The sequence below is a fragment of the Pelodiscus sinensis genome, chromosome 7 (genome assembly GCF_052426305.1).
Source record: "Pelodiscus sinensis isolate ZL-2025 chromosome 7, ASM5242630v1, whole genome shotgun sequence".
NCBI lineage: Eukaryota > Metazoa > Chordata > Testudines > Trionychidae > Pelodiscus > Pelodiscus sinensis.
In genome coordinates this window covers 6,498,824-6,518,060 of record NC_143058.1, presented here as the reverse complement: position 1 = coordinate 6,518,060, position 19,237 = coordinate 6,498,824, and the positions used below count along the sequence as shown (strand labels likewise).

Below are 19,237 nucleotides of genomic sequence, written 5' to 3'. Positions count from 1 at the left end.
GTGACTCTGGATGTACGTTGGTGTAACGGAGATCAGAATTTACCTTCCCGTGTTTCAAATTGCATTTGCCTCCTACAGCTTTGGCTTCTGTTCAATTCCCTTGCTGGGTACTCTTATACCTCTTTCTTCATTTAATAATTGCTTGGCAATAATGCTTCGGAGGATCCCCAACTGAAATGAAGAGATGAGCAGAGAACATACAATTCATAAACCCATATTCCCTTTTACTTTGAGGCATATGTATTGTTTGTGCTTCCGCTGCTGAAGTGCAGCTTAATTTTTATAGCTGGAAGCTACATTAGCCCATAGAAGGAAAGGGGGGTGGGGTGGGGAATGAGAAAAAGAAAAGCTTTTCTTTTGAAACAAGCTCTTCTATAGCTTTTTCACCTGGTATTTGTTCCTCTTATCTGAGATCAGAATGAAAGTGGCATTTTGGTTCCTTAGGGACAGAAAACAAGCTGGGTTTGTTGTTATCAGTAAGCACTTCCCTTTGAATGTATTCTGTATGGTATAAGGTATTTGTTCAGAATGTTGTTGTTTCAAGCGAATCACAGAGCAGAGGAAGAATATTTTCTTTCAGCCATTGTGTGAAGAGACGCAGACCCCAGAAGGTTGGGAAGTGGGGGAAAACAATCCGTGCCTGTACTATCTCTGCTGAAATGCATTGAATTAATTTTTTTTTAACCTCTCCAATTAGATGCTTGCCCAACTACTGTGAACATGGAGGAAAATGCTCTCAGTCCTGGACTACCTTTTTCTGTGATTGTAGCGAAGTGGGTTACATGGGAGCAACCTGCCATAATTGTAAGTAAACCAGTTAAGCATGCTCGGATAAAGTTGGCCTGATGGAGATTGTGCCGCTAAAGCACAGAGGGAATGCTTGGAGAAGCCATCTGTTATTACAGGAAGCAATAGACTGTGCTCTGACAGGATTGCAAAGGGTCAGCAGCTAGCCTAGAAACAGGAGAGGAATCCATTACACAAACACACAAGTCTCTTGACACACTTAAAGAACAATTTCTGGAGATAAATCAAAAGTCAAAGGACTCTCTTTTGCTCTCCTTTATCATATCCCCTCATCTCCTTCTTTTCAGCAGTCACCAAAGAATTGGATTTCTTTTTTCTAACTTGCTGTTTCAGTACTTTTCACATTTTACGGGTTCATCAAGATCCCTTGCTTTAGAAAGTGTGTATGTGTGTTTGGGGGATGTCCATAATAACAATGGGAACATGTAGAGGGGTGAAGAGAGGGTTGGAAGTATGACATGAGATGTTCGGTACTTTGCTAACATGTCTGTGAGGTGTAGAGGATATATTCTGTTAAACAATTTCTTGATTTTACATGGTTTTGTAACTTCATACATGTGGCAAGGCAGCGTTAACTCTTTTCCGCAACATTTTTTGCATATTAATATAAAAATATATGAATTCTATCTGGTCAAAATGTATGTGGTACAATGTTTTGATGACATTTCAGAATTTAAAATAGCAATATAGCTTTAATGCTGGTCAGTTATCTTGGTACTCTATTCCATTTCAAATTTTTTGGGGGGGAAAGGGAATTCTTTGAGAAAATATTTGTAATTTGTTTCTTGCTTTCTTTTTTATGCATGTCGAGGTCCATTCATCAATAAGTGTGCACATAGGCATGTGGGCATATGTCCATTGCTGTGTATGTCCACCAAGGTGCTTAGACTTCATGAGATAAATCTTTTTATCTTCCTCCTGTTGGTGTGAGGGCAGAAGACAAACTGGGACATGCTTCATTTGCATTTTATTACCCATCATTTAGCCTTGAAAAAGTCAATTGTTTTGGCTCATTTTCATTTAAGTGTTGCGTATTAGAGCAATTAATTGTGCTTCACCTTCTTGTGTAATGAGAGGGCAAAAGAGCTGTACGGAATAGTCCCTGCGTGAGGTGTCACTGTAACCCTAACCAGGTGTGCAGGGGTGAGGTGGAGTGCATGTGAGTAGAGTAAAAGCCCGTCTTGCTGTATGAGGAGAGGTCTGATTCCAAGACAAATGAGGCTTGTTGTACTGCTCTTTGTTCCCAAGAAAGAGGGTTCACAACTTGAGAAAAGTGATACAGTGTTGAGCTGGATTTCTGAGTCTCCCCAGGCAAGCCTCGGCAGTAGGAGGTTCTGGGGGGGTTTATGAGAATGGATGCTAGACAGTGTCAGCCACCATGTCATGGACTCGGTTTCATCTGAGCTGTGGCTGGGAAATCCCACTATGTCCAGGCCCACCCATTTTGCCTATATAAACCCATGCTAACTGCACGGCTGCTTCCCCTGCTTCAGGTTTCAACATAGGGATGTTAAACATCAGAATTTTCAGAATGGAGAGGGGTAACTAGTGGTGTCCCCCAAGGGTCAGTCCTGGCACCAATCCTGTTCAACTTATTCATAAATGATCTGGAGAAAGGGGTAAGCAGTGAGGTGATAAAGTTTGCAGATGATACCAAACTGTTTAGGATAGTCAAGACAGAAGCAGACTGTGAGGGACTCCAAAAAGATCTCACCAAACTGAGTGACTGGGCAACAAAATGGCAAATGAAATTTAATGTGGATAAGTGTAAAGTAATGCACATCGGGAAAAATAACCCCAACTATACGTACAGTCTGATGGGGGCTAATTTGGCTATGACAAATCAGGAAAGAGATCTCGGAATTATCATGGACAGTTCTCCAAAAACTTCCACACAGTGTGCAGTGGCGGTCAAAAAGGCAAATAGGATGCTAGGAATTATTAAGAAAGGGTTAGAAAATAAGACCCAAAATAGCTTACTGCCCCTGTATAAAACTATGGTACGCCCACATCTTGAATACTGTGTACAGATGTGGTCTCCTCACCTCAAAAAAAATATTGTGGCCTTGGAAAGGGTTCAGAAAAGGGCAACTAAAATGATTAGGGGTTTGGAACGGGTCCCATATGAAGAGAGGTTAAAGCGACTGGGACTTTTCAGTTTAGAAAAAAGGAGATTGAGGGGGGATATAATAGAGATTTATAAAATCATGAGTGGTGGGGAGAGGGCAGATAAAGAAAGTTATTAGTTCCCATAATAGAAGAACTAGAGGACACCAAATGAAATTACTGGGTAGCAGGTTTAAAACTAATAAAAGAAAGTTCTTCTTCACACAGCGTGTAGTCAACCTGTGGAACTCCTTGCCAGAGGAGGCTGTGAAGGCTAGGACTATAGCAGAGTTTAAAGAGAAGCTAGATAATTTCATGGAGGTTAGGTCCATAAAAGGCTACTAGGCAGGGGATAGAAATGGTGTCCCTGGCCTCTGTTTGTCAGGCTGGAGAGGGATGGCAGGAGACAAATCACTTGATCGTTGTTTTCGGTCCACCCTCTCTGGGGCACCTGGTGCTGGCCACTGTCGGCAGACGGGCTACTGGGCTAGATGGACTTTTGGTCTGACCCAGTACGGCCGTTCTTATGTTTTTATGTAAATATCGGTTAATTGAATAGTCGAGTGACCTCATGAATTCTTATCAGTTAGTCGACTATTCTATAGCCAGTGCTCTCTGGCCCCACTCCCGAGAAGCCCCCTGCCACTGTGTGCAGGGTGCCAGGTGGGAGCTGGTCTGCCAGGGGAGCCTGTTTAAAAAGCAGCTCCCCTCAAGGACCTGCTGCCTGCCTACCTGTGCTGCTGCCTCTCATAAAGAGACAGGAACATGGAGGGTGGCAGCATGGTCTTAACTCTCAGACCCGGTGTGAGCTGGAACTGAGCAAAGCTGCCTGCTTGCTCAGCTCCTAATAGACTTGAAATGCAGAGCCACAGTGGGGGTAGGTCTCGGACCCGGCATGAGCCAACACAGAGCCAGGCTGCTGGCCAGCCTGCTAAAAAGTTTACTGCCAAGCGGGGAGGGAAATGCGTGTAGTCTATAGCATTAACCTATTAGCTTTTGCGTCTCAGTTAATCAACTGCGCTATTACAACCCTAGTTCAACAGGGGACCAGAATTTAGAGATTTTCCATGTGATCCTGAGCCAGTCACCTATACCCTGAATTTCCGTTCAGTTTCTGTGGCTATTGCCATGTGCTGTGCGCCTTTGCGTGCCGGCTATTTCCTTCTGCTTCCATCTCCCCATCACTCTAATGGGATAAGATCTTACGCCATACAGGGATGTTGTGAGGTGCATTAAATTCCTCTGCCAGAAGACATTGTGTAGCTTCTTTTCCGCTCCTCTGATCTGGAGCTAAATCAGTGTCCTAAAGACACAGTCAATCCATAGTCTGGACTTGTGCGGGCTACATTAGCTGCTAGAAACATGTCTGGAAACCACACGCTCGTTCCCTTCCAGTTACACCAGTATTTTCTGAGCGCATTAGTTCATTGTAGTTTCACAAAGCTAGATTCATAGGTGTTGGGACTAAGGGAGCTGCCACCCCCCCCCCCACCCCTTCACCTCCAGCTTGATAGGGCTTCCATCCTATATGGGGTTTATAGTTTGGTTCAAGGGCTCCCAGCACCTCTACTATACACATTGCTATTCTGTTACATAGAATCATAGAATACTAGGACTGGCAGGGACCTCGAGAGGTCATCGAGTCCAGTCCCCTGCCCCCATGGAAGGACCAAGTACTGTCTAGACCATCCCTGATAGACATTTATCTAATCTACTCTTCAATATCTCCACAGATGGGGATTCCACAACCTTACGTTTTGTTTGTTTGCTTTAAACATGCTCCGTGCAGTTTGTTTGCCCGTAAGGGCCATGGCTTTGTGGCACCCTTTGTTACTGATGTTCTGACACCGTTCTCATCTGGCATTCCCATTGTGCATAGCTTGTAGCCTGTAGATTGAGCCTTTCCTATCGTGAGTCACTGGGATATTGTCTTTTTACAAATCCTGCATCTTAGCAGAGGTCCCAATGAGATGGCCCTTGCACTCCCTTCTATGACATGGTTCTGCAAGACAGGACTTACCACTACTTATGGGAGTGCTCTGTGGGCCGGGAGAAGTCTAGACTAATAAAGTGAGTAACGCCTCTGCCTCTTAGTTTGCTTTTCCAGAAAGCAAACACTGTGAAATCCTCCAGCAGCTCAAGGAAGGGGTGCAAAACCAACAAAAAAAAGAATAACAAAGCACAACTTCTGCGTGTCTGTATTTAGATTAACTTTTAATTACGAGTTTTCAGTATAAATGCCAAACTATCAACATGGTCCGTTTCCTGTGAAACAAGGATGTGCCACACAGAAGGGGTAAGAGACCAATCTTTATTATTAGGTCTCGGTAACATGGTCTAGAGCAGTGGTCTCCAACCTTTTTACACCCAAGATCACGTTTTAAGTCTCAGAACAGGAGATGATCTACCACCCCGCCCCTTCCTTGAAGCCCCGCCCCTTCCTTGAAGCCCCGCCCTCTCTAGTCTCCTGTCCATCACTTGCTATCCCCAGCCCTTATACACTCTGTTAAACAGTTTATTTTTAAATTATGCAATATATAAAGTTAAAATCACATGTTTATAGTTATGAAAAAAATGGTCTGTTTTTAATTCATGCTATTTAAATGTCAAATGAAGCATTTACAATTCTACATTTTGTTCTCTGCTATTTTGTAAAGCTAAAATCAAGTATTGATAATTATGTGTTTTTTCTTCCAAAAACAAAGTCTCCGTGTGACACCTGTGACTGAACAGTATCTGCCAGTGTCTTGAAGTCTGGGTGGTAGTCTGAGATTGCTAGTCATATACAGTCCATCAGATGGGCATCTGTGATCCTGCGCTCAGCCTGGGAAGCTTGCTGCAGCACAGCTGGAGCTAGACAAAGCCTCCCTGGGCTGAGCGCAGGGCAGCCGGGCAGGAAGGAAGAGAAGTGGCTGCCCGGCCAGCTGGCCATGGCGCTTAGCCAGGGTGCACCAAGCCCCATGTGGGCAGGCTCAGAGGAGAAGCCGCCAATCAGCTGGAGCGCGGGGCAGCCTCTTTCAGCTGAAAGCCACAGTCAGCTTGCTGGGGTGTTTCAGCCCTCCCGACCTCCCAGCTCCCACCATTCCTCTCAGCTACTCACCTGTGTTGTTGCTCGGTGAGTAGCTGCTCCTCAAATGAGGAAATCTAATGTAAATGTACTGCACAGGCGGGCAGTTCAGAGAGGGCTCAAGAGCTACTCTTAGAGCCCCTGAGATCTACCGGTAGCTCGCGATCTACTGGTTGGTGATCACGGGTCTAGCGTTACAAAATGTTACAGCCCTGTTAAATCAGGGCCCCCTATGGCCCGGGGGCTGGATCAGGCGTCCCAGATTGGCTGGATCAGGCCCATGAGGCTCAGGGCTCCCCTCAACATAAGGTATCTGGTGCTCAGGCCCTGTCACACCCAGATCCTTCCCTGCTCCTGCATTCTACCTCCCTCCCTCCCAGATCACCAACCCCCGACCCTTTCCTGCACCCTCCCTCCTGGCAGCCCCCTTCCATACACTGAACTCCTAATTTACAGCCCCAACTCAAAGCTGGAGCGGGGGGCACAAATGCACTAGCATGGAAACCCTATAGGCTTTGGTGTGCAAGGGAAATGTGGGTTTGTTTTGGGTTTGTTTTTGTTTTGTTTTTTGCTTCTCATGTCTGTGTGGTCCCCAACTGATTTCCCTGTTGGTCAGCAGCCCCCTGACTCAAAAAGGAAAAAACAAAATTCCCCACCCCGTTAAATGGTCATTGACCTTTATGTAAGGGGACTGTTACCCCTTACTAAAACTCTGTGGGAGTTTTTTGGTTTACCAGCTTCAGAAGGGGAAGGGTTCATGAGACTGACAGACCCCAGAGACAATGGAAAGCAGTCAACACTCCAGCTCAGCCTGACTGGCAGGTTGTAAGTGGGGATTGTTCTGGCTCTCTCTCTGAGCAAACAGGGAGCTGAAAGGGCAGAGCGAGCTGTGTGCAGGAGAGGTCCTGCAAAGACAGAGATCTGAAAGAGGAGTACAAGAAGAAGTCCAGCAGAGACAGAACCAGACACAGACAGGCCAAGCAGTGCAGACCCTGTGTTGAGCAGCAGACTGGCAGTGCTCAGAAAGCCAAAAGGAACAGAGAAGCAACACAGGGAGCTGGAACTGGCCAAGCAGCATAGCCTGCAGCTGGATGTGGTGAGCTACTGGGACCTGCAAAGTGTGGGGAAAGGCTCTGGACTGGGAGAGGGGTCTGGCCACTTAGAGACTGAGGCTGTGTGGTCACTGCCAGTGCAAGCGTGTCCAGCCTGCAGCCCCTTGCAGCACTTCCAGGGCTTCTAAGGAAGAGACTGTGAACTGTCCTTACACTCTACAGGCTGCTGTGTTGATGTCCCTGTGCTACAGAGCAGGGCTGTGTGTTCTCATTTAACCATTCTCATTGTTTCTTATTCTATTCTCTTTAATCAGTTAATGTTTAATAAATTGTATTTGCTTTGAACCTAATGAAGTGATCACTGGGCCAAGAAGGCCTGCAGTGTAAAGAGAGCACCTTGGAGTGGGGACACCCTAACTCCTGCCCCTAGTGACTACAAGGTCGGGGATTAAGCCCCAGGAAACCTGGGCCCAGCCTTGTTGGGGTTTCGAGGGCTCTGCTACTCAGGAGAGTGAAGGGGGAGCCCTCAGGATCAGGGAGCCGTGGGGTAAAGGAAGTGGGAGCGGGGACTCAGATCCTTTCGCTGGTTCATTTCACCGGGGTGGTATAGAAGCCAGGAAAGTTCCGCACAAGAGCGGGATCATTCCCCCGCTTACATTTATTCTGTTATCCCCTTAGCCTTTCTCATCTCCTCCTCCTGTGTGCTGTGAAATTCAGGCTAAGAGCGATGCTGTAGCTTTTAGAAAGTGGATCCTTTCTTGGCAACGTTCGCCTGAGCACAGAGCGCTGAACGCTGGCAGAAAAGACAATGCGAAACGTCGGAAATGGCAAAATTCTCCCCGTTGTGGAGCTGTCAGCTTGTCCGAACGCTCTGAGCGAAGATAATTAACAGAATTGAATTTAAGCCTTGATATTTGCTTTGGAGCTTGATGGATCTTGCCCGGGCCTGGGAGGCCTTTCGAGTGGCCAGCGGGATGACCCCTTACAGGGTGGAAATGCCATACCGCTCTTAGTACAAGGCAAGCGTCGCAGAAGGGAGCCCGTGGGCCTTGGAAGGAGATTTTTAATAATAATGCCACTTAGGGTTGCCAGTTCTGAGATACAAAAATGGGTCCTCTTGCTGCTCACCACATGCCACCCTATACAACCCAGAGACCACCTGTCCAGCCCATACTGAGGGCACTGTCGTTCCATTCCCTCCCGGGGCTGCCCCGGGCATGGACTTTGCACCATGATTGGCAGCTCCATTCTGCTCCTGCCTGGTGGTAACCCCTGCAGCTAGTAACTTCACAGTGGTGATGGGACATGTCATCCCTGCACTGCTCCTGAGTTACCCTGCCCCAGTATCAGAGGGGTCGCCGTGTTAGTCTAAATCTGCAAAAGCGGCAAGGAGTCCTGTGGCACCTTATTGACTAACTGAAGTGTTGGAGAATAAGCTTCCCCAGTGACTGCTAGAACCAGATCTGCCTCTGGGCAGGTGCCACCATCATGCAGTGCCCCCTGGGACAGCTGTCGGGGTGGGGATTATAAAATGAATGATAAAATCAAGGAATTTTAATTATCCTGGGAAGATGTCCAGGTTTCCTGTAACTGGATGATCCTGGGCAACTCAGACAGGTGGCAGCTCTTAACGCTGTCACTGAAAATAATACGTAGGGGTCCTGAACTCAATTAATTGGCAAATAAAACAAAACTGTCCATGTGTCATTTAAAGCATTGCTCTGGGGTAGGGCTGAGAAGGGGGGGGGGGTCAGGATGCTGGCTGCCCCATGGAGATCGGACATCCTAGGCCCCTCTCACTGCAGCATCTTGGGGCCAGGTGAGAAGCAACTTTCCATGGCTGCTGCAGCTCCAGTGAGCACATCTGGGGGAGGGGTTCATGTCCCCTGGCTGGGGCAGACCAGCTTCATCTTCCCCCTGTGCTTCCCAGCCAGAGTGAGGAATGCAGCAAACTGTGCACTTTCCCCTCACTCCCTGACAAAGGAAAACAGCCAGCAATGCCCCCATATGAATTGCAGGATACCTGCAAGGTCGGAGACTCAGGGCTGGGGCAGTCCCTGCCACCTGCCTTTCTGTCTCCCTTCTGTCTGGTTTTGTGAGAATCAATCTTATTCCAGGCACTTTCCATTTTTCTGGCACCACCAAACCCTGACCAAATTTGGTGGTTCTGGCTCTTAGCGTTTAGGAGGAGTTCTTGAACAGATGGATGGGCGGACACATGGACAGACAAACTCAAAATATATAGAAGATGAGTTGGGCCAGATCCTCAGTTTCACTACACCATTTAACAGCAGCGGAGAACCCAGCCCATTGTCTCAATAAAGCCTCTATCGTGTCGGGAAGTACTAAACCCATTGTGTCAAGTATCAGAGGAGTAGCCGTGTTAGTCTGAATCTGCAAAAGCAGCGAGGAATCCTGTGGCACCTTATAGACTAACTGAAGTGTTGGAGAATAAGCTTTCATGGCAAAGACATGCATCTGACAAAGTGGGTCATTGCCCACAAAGGCTTATGCTTCAACACTTCAGTTAGTCTATAAGGTGCCACAGGACTCCTCGCCGCTAAACCCATTGTACAGATTGGGCAAGAGAGGCTTAGAAATTAAGTAATTTACTTCTAGTGGTAAGGCTGGTAGAGTAGCATCTAGGTACTCTGAATGGCCAGCTTCCTGCACTAAGCACTGCATAACATTGTCAATATCGGCAAACTCACAGGACAGATACTTTCCAAAGTACGTGGACAGCTGTATTGGAGGTTTATGACTTAGCTGTGCGTATGTTCAATGTTGATATCAAACCTACTCTTCCTTTCAATAAACTTCCCTTATTGCATCCTTCCCATATGTGGATATGATTTGTCTTCCTGTTTGTTGAGCGTATTATAAATATCTTACCTGTACTCTTCCGGAGCACAGACTTCTGCAGAGAGCCTTTGCTTTAGAAAGCACGTAGATCAAGAATAATTCAGTTCCTTGTTTTTCTTCTCATTCTTTCTTGCTTTCATCGCAGGATGGATTTTTTGCTCTGGAATTTACTCCTGGTGTTCAAAGATGGAGCAAGTGGGGGACAGACTCCGCATTTTTAAGATGTGCCTTTTGTCAGGCCTGAACGCCTTTGAAACAAAGGTGCTCCATCAGATCATCTCCACATCCGTCTTTCTGTCTCAGTCTCCGAGGCGCTATCTTTCAGTGTACTGCAGAGCAAGGTCCGTGAACTTTGCTTTATCGCAACAGTCCTATCTCCCGCTTGAGTGGTTCTCATGTCACCTTTTCAGTCTCCTTTTCTCCTCTTCCAGCTCCTCCTTTCCATTCACCCTCCGGTGTTGCCCCTTGTCAGGAGAAGCTTAGGCCCTCCCTCTTCCATCTTCTCAATCAAAGACCCACATGTGACCAAGAGTCTAGTGTGGGGTGCAGTAGCCCTGCAGCCAAGTGACTGACGTGCAGCCCTGAGCCAAACCTCAGTGGAGAAGGGTCTGAAGAGAACTGGTTGACATGACCTCCCCTTGCCAGAGGCTTGGTTTGAATTCTAGTGAAACTGGGTGATCCCTGAGTAGGTTTTCCAGATAACTAAGAATTTGGGGATAGAGTAGGGAGTATAGGTACCTACAGAAGAAAAAGCCCTGAATATTGGGACTGTCCCTAAACATTGGAACATTTGATTACTCTATCTCTTAAGGTAATAAAAATATGTCTTGTGATCAGCCATTAAGATGATATTGTGGTTAGATGAATTTTCATCTGTCTATGGAAATAACACATCCTGTATCAGATCAATAACTATTTTACAAAGGGACAATAAGCCGTCTGTCAACAGCATCGCTGTCAAAACCAGTTTCCAGGAGTGAAGATTTCAGTTTCTGTCATTTAACATGACAATTGTACTATAAGGGTGAGGGTGACAATCACTCCCATAATTGCCTGACTCCCTTAATCTTTCTTCAGTTAAAGCAAAGAATCTCTAATTGCATGTTCCTTCATATGTTGCTTACAAGGGTGTTTGATCAAACATCCATCCTCCTGAGACTCATGATGAAAAATCTTGTGATGAGATTGCATATTATGCCACATTTATCATTAGCTAAAAATTTGTTTAATCCACCATAAAGTCACCTATACTCATGACACCCATTGTGGATAGATTTACCATGTGAGAGATTCATTGTAGAGGACACAGGGTGAGCTTTGTGATTGGCAGAGAAGGTGACCAATAATTACCTTGTCTCAGAGCCTGCTCGGCATCAACCAAGGTTTGATTTACTATAATGGAACCTCCTCAATCGGTTTTGTACCATATATGGGACTTCAGCAGAATTTCAAAGGTGTTTTTGAGCCAGTCCACCATGTCATCATGGGTCACCACAAACCATGACACACCTTGTCCAGGATTGCAAAATGAGTCCACTTCCTGGAGGCCTCTGTGCCTTGCATATTATTGATAAGAACACTATGGTTTGGCTTGACTGGACAGGATTGCATATGCAAATAGATGTAGAGCAGATCGATTGGGTTTGATGTGTAAAACTACTGGGTAAAATAATGATTTTGACCCTTCATCCTAGGATCTCTTAGCTGTGGGAATTGACTTTCCCCAGGCCACTGATGCTAATGGCAGAAATGGAAAGAGTACCCAAGAATGCCCAATTGACAGTTCCAATCAGCTGACCCAATGTCCATCTTTTAGTACGTTGTTGTTTTTTCTCTGTAGAGTCCTTAATTCAAAGAAACAGAAAGCACAGAGCTAATTAAATGAGCCGGAATGGATCTAACCACTCTAAGCTCAACTAGCATTTTGCATGTACATTTGCGTGTATCAATTACCGGTCACTGTTTAGTAATACCTGTGTGTTCCATTAACATCGAGGTTTGTTGTTCTCTAGATTTCCTTGATCCTTTCATCTGTCACATTACCATAAACTGATTTTCTGTTACTTCTGCCTGACTTTTCATACAATAACTCATGCAACCAGGGAACAAGAGCAAGAACTCGTGATATTGACCATTTGGAAGTAATCTATGCAGCTCATATTTTGAATATGGCCTATTGAGGATTTGCAGTCCACTATTTATGATCGGTTTCCAATGTAATTATAAGTATATTGGGAAGATAAATCTTGGATTTTCTTTTAAGTAAATGGATTTGTTGACCGATTTATTTGTTGTCAGCACCGAAAAGGTGGTGGATTGCATAAGGCATACTTGTAATGAGTACTGGTGAGCAGCCAGTGTTTGCAGTTCATATTTGTAGTGATTTACAAAGCAGCGGGAGATAAATCCTGGAAGCTTAGCTTAGTTTACTAGAAAAATGGCCGAAGGCCAGAAACTCGACTGTAGCATTTGCTGCAATTAGTTCAGTTCAACATGCAGGGTTAGCTAAGCCAGGGAAACGTCAGCATCTCCACGTGTGGATGAGAAGAGTGCAAAGAAGAGGGCTTTACGTATACTGTCACAAGGGGAATACGTGAGAGAGGCAGAGCTTATGGTGGACTCCACTTTAATCAAAGTGGAATTAGATTGCTGGCACAGGAAGCGAGCGTGCTCTGGGAAATGATTTAAATGAGGAAGCTGGAGAAAAGAGGATGCTCGGGAGCTCTTAGACCAGACAAAGCCAGTTGCTAGGGTGTCTCTGAGCCCATTGGAAGATATTGCATAAGAACTGACGTTGCAGTTGAGGGGTGGGGGGAATGGAGACAGGATGAGATTGGAAGGAAATTGTGAGAAACTCGCAGGCTGGCAGATGAAGGCTGTTCCTACGCTGCAGTTGGAGGGGTAACTGCAGCTCCCATAGGTATCCATGCCCTCTGGCCCATTGATGGGGAGGGAAAAGCAGTTGCCTTAGGGCCTGGAGATTCTAAGGAGCCCGAAGCTCCCAGATGCTGCCAGATGTTGGCGCTGGGCCCCTTTGAATCCCTACCAGAGCATCGCTCCATGCAGTTCTGAAAGCTGGTGGCAAGGCAGCGTTGAGTACTGGGTACCCTAGTCCCACCCCTTCTGCCTCGTCCCTACCCCTTCTGGGGGCTCAGAGCTCGCAGTGGCTGTCGGCCCCACTGCATTCCCTCGGTAGCTTTCATCTAGCTAGCCCATCTTAAAATATAAGGAAAGCATGGCGGCGTGAGCTATGGAAGGAGCTATCTAAGCCTACCTGGTGCCCAGTAGTGACTCATCTTGTGCCACGGATGTCTACCATCAGACATCCAACTGCAGTATGCACATAGCAAAAGGAGCCAAATGAAAATATATGCAGTGAAAAGTTTGACCCTGATCCCACAAACAGATATGTGCTTAGCTTTTTTTATTATGTTATTTGTTGTGCATAAAGAACACAGCTGTGGAAGAGTAAGCTCTGCTCTGGCTTTTATAGGTTGTCCTCGACCAGAGTTAACTTAAAAGTGGGCAAATGGTTACGGCTTTGCTAAACAGTGATGGAATTACTGTGGATTTACATCGAAGGCCAGGCATTAATGGCTGAAGTTGAACCAAGCTACAAATTCCATATCTAAGGCCAAATGGAAAGGAGAGCTAACCCACTGTTGACCAGTTTATTAAAGATGTGATGAGCCTATTTGATAGGTCCTGCTTTAATCAGATGTTGTAGGATGTTACAGGAATTGTATAATGCACCTCAATGGCCTTTGCATCAATGAAAAGAGAAATGGTGACACAGGGTCAGACCAGTGGTCAGACCGGTATCCTGTCTTCTGCTAGGGGGCAGTGTCAGATGATTTAGAAGGAATGAACAGAACAGGAAAATTATAGAATCATAAAACACTAGAACTGGAAGAGACCTGGAGGGATCAAATCCAGTCCCCCGCCCTCATGGCAGGACCGAGCACCGTCTAGATCATCCCTGACAGGTGTCTGCCTAACCTGCTCTTAAATATCTCCACTGATGGAGATTATCAAGTGATTCATCCATTAGCATCCAGTCCCAGCATCTAGTCAGCGGTTGAGGGACACCCAAAGCATGGGGCCATATTAATAGCCATCGAACGACCGATCCTCCCGAACTTCTCATTCTGTTTTTGAACCCAGTTACACATTTTGCTTGCATTGCATCCTATCAGAAGGCTTTCCAGAGACTGGCGGTGTGTTGTTTGAGGACATTCTCCCTTTGGCTTGCTACCCACTGGATGACTCCTACTTCTTGTGTTATATGAAAGGGTAAATAGTAAGTCCTTGTTCACTTTCTCCACAACACTCATGATTTTATAGGCCTCTAGCATACTTCTACCCATCCTTTTTATAAGAGGAACAGTGCCAGCCTTTTTAATCTGTCCTCACAGAAGCTGTTCCATGCCCCTAATAATTTGTTATCTTTCGGTGTACTCTTGTGATTCCTAAAATATAGAAACATTTGAGGTGAGGAGACCAGAACTTTACACTGATTCAAACATGGCAGAACCATAGATATAGGTAGTAGCTTTATGGTATTTTCTGTTTTCTCTCTTCCTTTTCTAATGGTTCTTAACATTTTGTTAGCTTTTTTGACTTCCGTGCCTGCATACTGAGCAGATGTTTTCAGAGAACTATCCAAGGTTTTTTTTTTTTTCCAGATTTCTTTCTTAAGTGGTAAGATCTAATTTAGACACCATCTTCGGATTATGCTTTCCAGTGTGCATTACTACTTGTTTATCAGTATTGAATTTCATTTGCTCCCTTGTTGCCAGTCACCCCGTTTTGTGAAATCCCTTTCTAAATCTTCTCTATCAGCTTTGGACTTATCTTGAGTAATTTTGTATCTTTTCCAAACTTTGCCAGCTTGCTCTTTACCCCCTTTTCCAGATCATTTATGAATATGTTGAACAGCATAGGCCTTGGATGAGATAGTTGAAGGACCCTGATATTTGCATCTCTCCTCTGAAACTGGCTCTTTCTGCTGTTCTTTCCTGCATTTTACCAAGTTACTGATCCAAAAGAAGGACCTTCACTCTTATTCCATGATCGTTTACTTATGAGCGGTTGGTGAGGGACCTTGTCAAACAGTTTCTGAAAATCAAAGTGCTCTGTATCTGCTTGCTCAGGTGCTTGTTTTATCCCTTCAAAGAAGTCAAATAGAGGTGAGGCGTGTCTCTCTTTGCAAAAGCAATGTTGATTCTTCCCTGACGGGTTGTGCTTATCTATGTGTTTGATCATTCTGTTCTTTGCTATCAGTTCAAGCAGTTTGCATGGTACTGAAGATAGGTTTCATACAATCCTAGGGCTGGAAGAGACCTCAGGAGGTCATCAAGTCCAGCCCCCTGCCCAAAGCAGGACCAATCCCAACTAAATCAACCCAGCCAGGGCTTTACCAACCTGAGGCTTAAAAACCTCTAGGGATGGAGATTCTACCATCTTCCTAGGGAATCCATCCCAGTGCTTCACCACCCCCCTAGGGAAATAGTTTTTCCTAATATTCAACCTAGATCTCCCCCACTGTAACTTGAGACCATTTCTCCTTGTTCTGCCATCTCCCACTGAGAACAGCCTCTCTCCTTCCTCTTTGGAACCTCCCATCAGGTAGTTGAAGGCTGCTATCAAATCCCACCTCACTTTTCCCTTCTGCAGACTAAATAAGCCCAAATTCCTCAGCCTCTCCTCGTAGGTTTACCAGCATGTAAATGCCAGGATCATCTCTGGAGCCTTGTTAAAAAATTGGCGTTGCATTCTCTTACCTGCCAGAGGCTATCTGAGGGACAGGTTACATATCACAGATCACGGGACACTTTACTTACCTGTGCATTTGCAGATATGGTTGCTTGCAGCTCCCATTGGCTGTGGTTCACCGTTCCTGGCCAATGGGAATTGTGGGAAGCAGCATGGGCTGGCACACTGCTTTCTGGTGCTCCCATTGGCCATGTGTGGTGAACCGCAGCCAATAGGAGCTGCGAGCAGTGTTCCCTGAATGCTGAATGCTTGGGCAGCTGCCCAATGGAGATTCATTTGCTGCCCAGCTGATTAGCAGAGCCCCTGCAGCCTCCCTCACCTGGAAGCATATTTCTATTGGGAGTGAACGTTTCTCCAGCCTCAGTGCACATAACAAAATTTATTCCGCACATGCATGGATAAAATTAGAGGGAATGTCGTCTGTGAGCAGCTGTCCCTGCAGATGCGCACATAAATAAAGAGTCTGGCAGGCCTCCAGAGGCTATTCCTGGCGCACAGCTTCCAGCCTGTGAGCTACTAATTGCCCACCCCGGTTTAAAGTAAAGCAAGCTTTTTACATGCTTTGCTCAACCTGGTTTCAGCTAAAAGCTCGAATGATGATAATGGCTGAACCAGTATGGAGTCCAGCTCACTGTTCCATAACTCTATTCCTGAAACACATTAAAAAATCGGTAATGGGAATAGAAGCATGTTTGTAGCTGGGTTGTAAATATGTTAACAGGTTAAATGATAGAATTTTAATTATTTAACTGGTTAACCGGCTTCTGGACAGCCCATTCGTCCAGCTCTTACCAGCCGGGACCCTGCCAGCTGGGCTGAAGTGTGAGGGGGCTGCCTCCCCTAGTTACTGGGTAAGCAGGCCAGCAAGGCTACTGATTACCAGGCAACCTTTTACATCCCTAATTTGTAAGGGTTTGCAGGCTTAGGGCCATCACTTTGACTGCTGAAATGGCTCCTATTTTTAGCGACGTTTCAGGTCTGATAGGTTTCAGGGGACATTTAAAATGGGTTCAGTGGCTGAGAGGCGTAGGGTTGCCAGGTGTCTGGTTTCGAACTGGACAGTCCGGTATTTCAACTTTCTGTCCTGGAAACAAATTGAGAAAATACCAGCCATGTAAAATATTGGGTATTTTCTAATTAGGTAAGTTTTATTATTATTAGGAGTATCGGTACGTGGTTGCGTACTGCGTGAGTGTGTCTACCAGCCAGGCAGTATGCAACTATGCAAGGGGGTGGGGCAGGAGGTAATCCCCGAGGCCGAACTCGCTCGTGCTTTGCCGGGACTGTGCGTGGGATGGGCAGCACCCTGAGATCTGCATGTGCCCGGGTCAGTCCCGCTCCCCGCCAGCGAGCTCTCCCCCAGCCAGCTCCACTCCCCCCAACCAGCCCTGCTTCCTGCCGACCAGTTCCCCCTTACCCCATTTCCCCCCGCCAGCCCCACTTCTCCCGACTCCCTCCCCCTTCCCACACCAGCCCTGCTTCCCACCAGCCAGTTCCCCCACCACCACATCCTCCCAGCCAGCCCGGTTCCCTTCCCAGCCGGTCCCCTGCCATCTGAAATCAAGTGTGTCCGGTATTTTTTTTTTTTTTTGAAGCCACCTGGTAACCCTAGAGAGGGCAGGAAAGTTTGAAAAGCTGGTTTTTACAAATCCAGGAAGATGGGAAAAAAGGGCAGAAATGGGAAAGAGATGGTGTCATGGGGCCTAGCCCTTTAAGGGAATCGGACCTATCCCCATCTGTAAGAGATCACCTACCTGCCAGCTGAGACCGACAAGGTAGGAAGCAGGTGATTGTAAAAGCCTCCAGGTAGCCCTGTTTCATGGAGAGCGCTGGTATGAGTCAGGTCGCCTCCTGCAGGAGACACAGAGCAAAGCAATGGGAAGCAGACCGGCTCCTGGAAATGGGGGTGGTGGGACTTTTGTGCAAGTGGCTGGTAGAGTGAGAATCTGTAGGGAATAGATTGGCCCTGGCAGAATGCCCTGGGTTATGGGGCTTGACTGATGTATTGAATTTGGAGGAAATAAAGCTGAAGCCCTGAGAAGAAAGGTCTGAAGAAACTCTGGATGTCATATCAGTCGTCCCTAGACTCAGGAGACAGGCCAGGAGCTGTAAAAACAGACGCGATGATGAATTGATAACATTCAGTGAAATGTGAGAGCCCTGCTCAGAGACAGGCTGGGTGTTCTGAAAAGTGGGTTTAGCTGGAGATGAAACCTGGGGACTTGTCATTGAATGGGTCTGTTGTCAGTGGGATCCACAGGGGCTGGCTCTCGGCCCTTCACTGTTTAACATTTTTTATCAGTTCTGGAAGAAAGCATACAAACATCACTGAGACCGTTTATAGATGAGACAGAAATTGGGGGAGCATCATTTTGAACTATCGGTTGGGTGCATGATAAGAACTCCATCAGGACAGCTCACCCTACTCCAGAAAAGCCAATCAGAAAAGAGACGGATGGCACTTAGAGAATCGTGAAACCCATGGAGTGAGGATTGTCACTCTCAAGCTACGTCCGCTTGAGTAATTCCATTTGGGAGGATTTTAAATGCCTCAGTGCTGCATTCTTTCAAAACTGCTTCAAAGAGCACAGCCCTTCTCTGAAAACAGACTGCAAAAGTGGATTTACCCAGTTCTCTGTGTATTGTTTCTACATTGTTCAAAAATCAGAGTTTTTCTGAGTGCCAGAAAAATAAGTTTCAGACTGTTAACCTAGCCCTGGATCTGCAAGCCAAGATGGGCTCTTTCTAGCCAGTGCATTGTGTCCGTAAGAAATATTCTGCAGCCTCGTTTCTGCCCTGTTGTTTTGAGATGCTGTCCCTGTTATTCACAATCCTGTTGACTTCAAAGAACATGCACTGATTTGAATGATGGCAGAATCTGGCCCAGCCAGTGGAATTCCATTGTCAAGTGTGGTCTAGGAGGCAGAATAACATCTGGCTCACGCTCTCATAGTTCTGTGAGAGCTAAAGGGAGAGAAAAATAATAAAAACAGATCGATTTATCACAAATGTGATAAGAGACATTGAGACTCTCAAAGGCTGTAAATCAGTATACTGCCATTGACGCCAATGGAGAGATGCTGGCTTACACCAGAGAAGGATAAAACCTTAGATCAGAGATGGTGAAAAAAATTGGAATGCTCAAAATCAAAAATGGGATCAATTTTTCCTCCAGAAAATGTTTTACACTTGTGTTTTCCAGTTTTAAATAATATGTATTTCATCACACTGTCTATTGAATAATGTTGTTAAAAGCCAAATTAATGTCTACAAAGCTCTGAGAAAGCTAGTCACATTTTGATTTAGTGAGAAATTTTAAAAAATCACTTTTTCCACAAAAAATAAAAAATTAGGTAATGTCAAATCCTTAACAAGAAAAAAATAATTAAATGGCCATTTTTATTAGATAAATGGTGATTTGAAATAATCTGATGCACTCTACTCTTAGTAAACTCTGAATTACCCTAGTCTGTTTGGTAAAAGTGTCATTAGTACAAACACTGGTTAACATTACCATGTCAACATTTGCTAACACTTAGGCTGTGTCCAGACTCAGGGGTTTTTTCGG

At 45.8% G+C, this 19,237-nt stretch overlaps 1 protein-coding gene across 1 annotated transcript in view; it reads left to right on the top strand.

Moving 5' to 3' along the window:
* The window catches only part of CNTNAP5 (contactin associated protein family member 5), a 464,970-nt gene that overhangs the window by 276,682 nt on the left and 169,051 nt on the right, over positions 1-19,237 (top strand). The window contains exon 11 of the mRNA XM_075933060.2: positions 698-804. Within this exon, the coding sequence (XP_075789175.2) occupies positions 698-804 (107 nt within the window). The remainder of the gene's footprint in view (positions 1-697; positions 805-19,237) is intronic.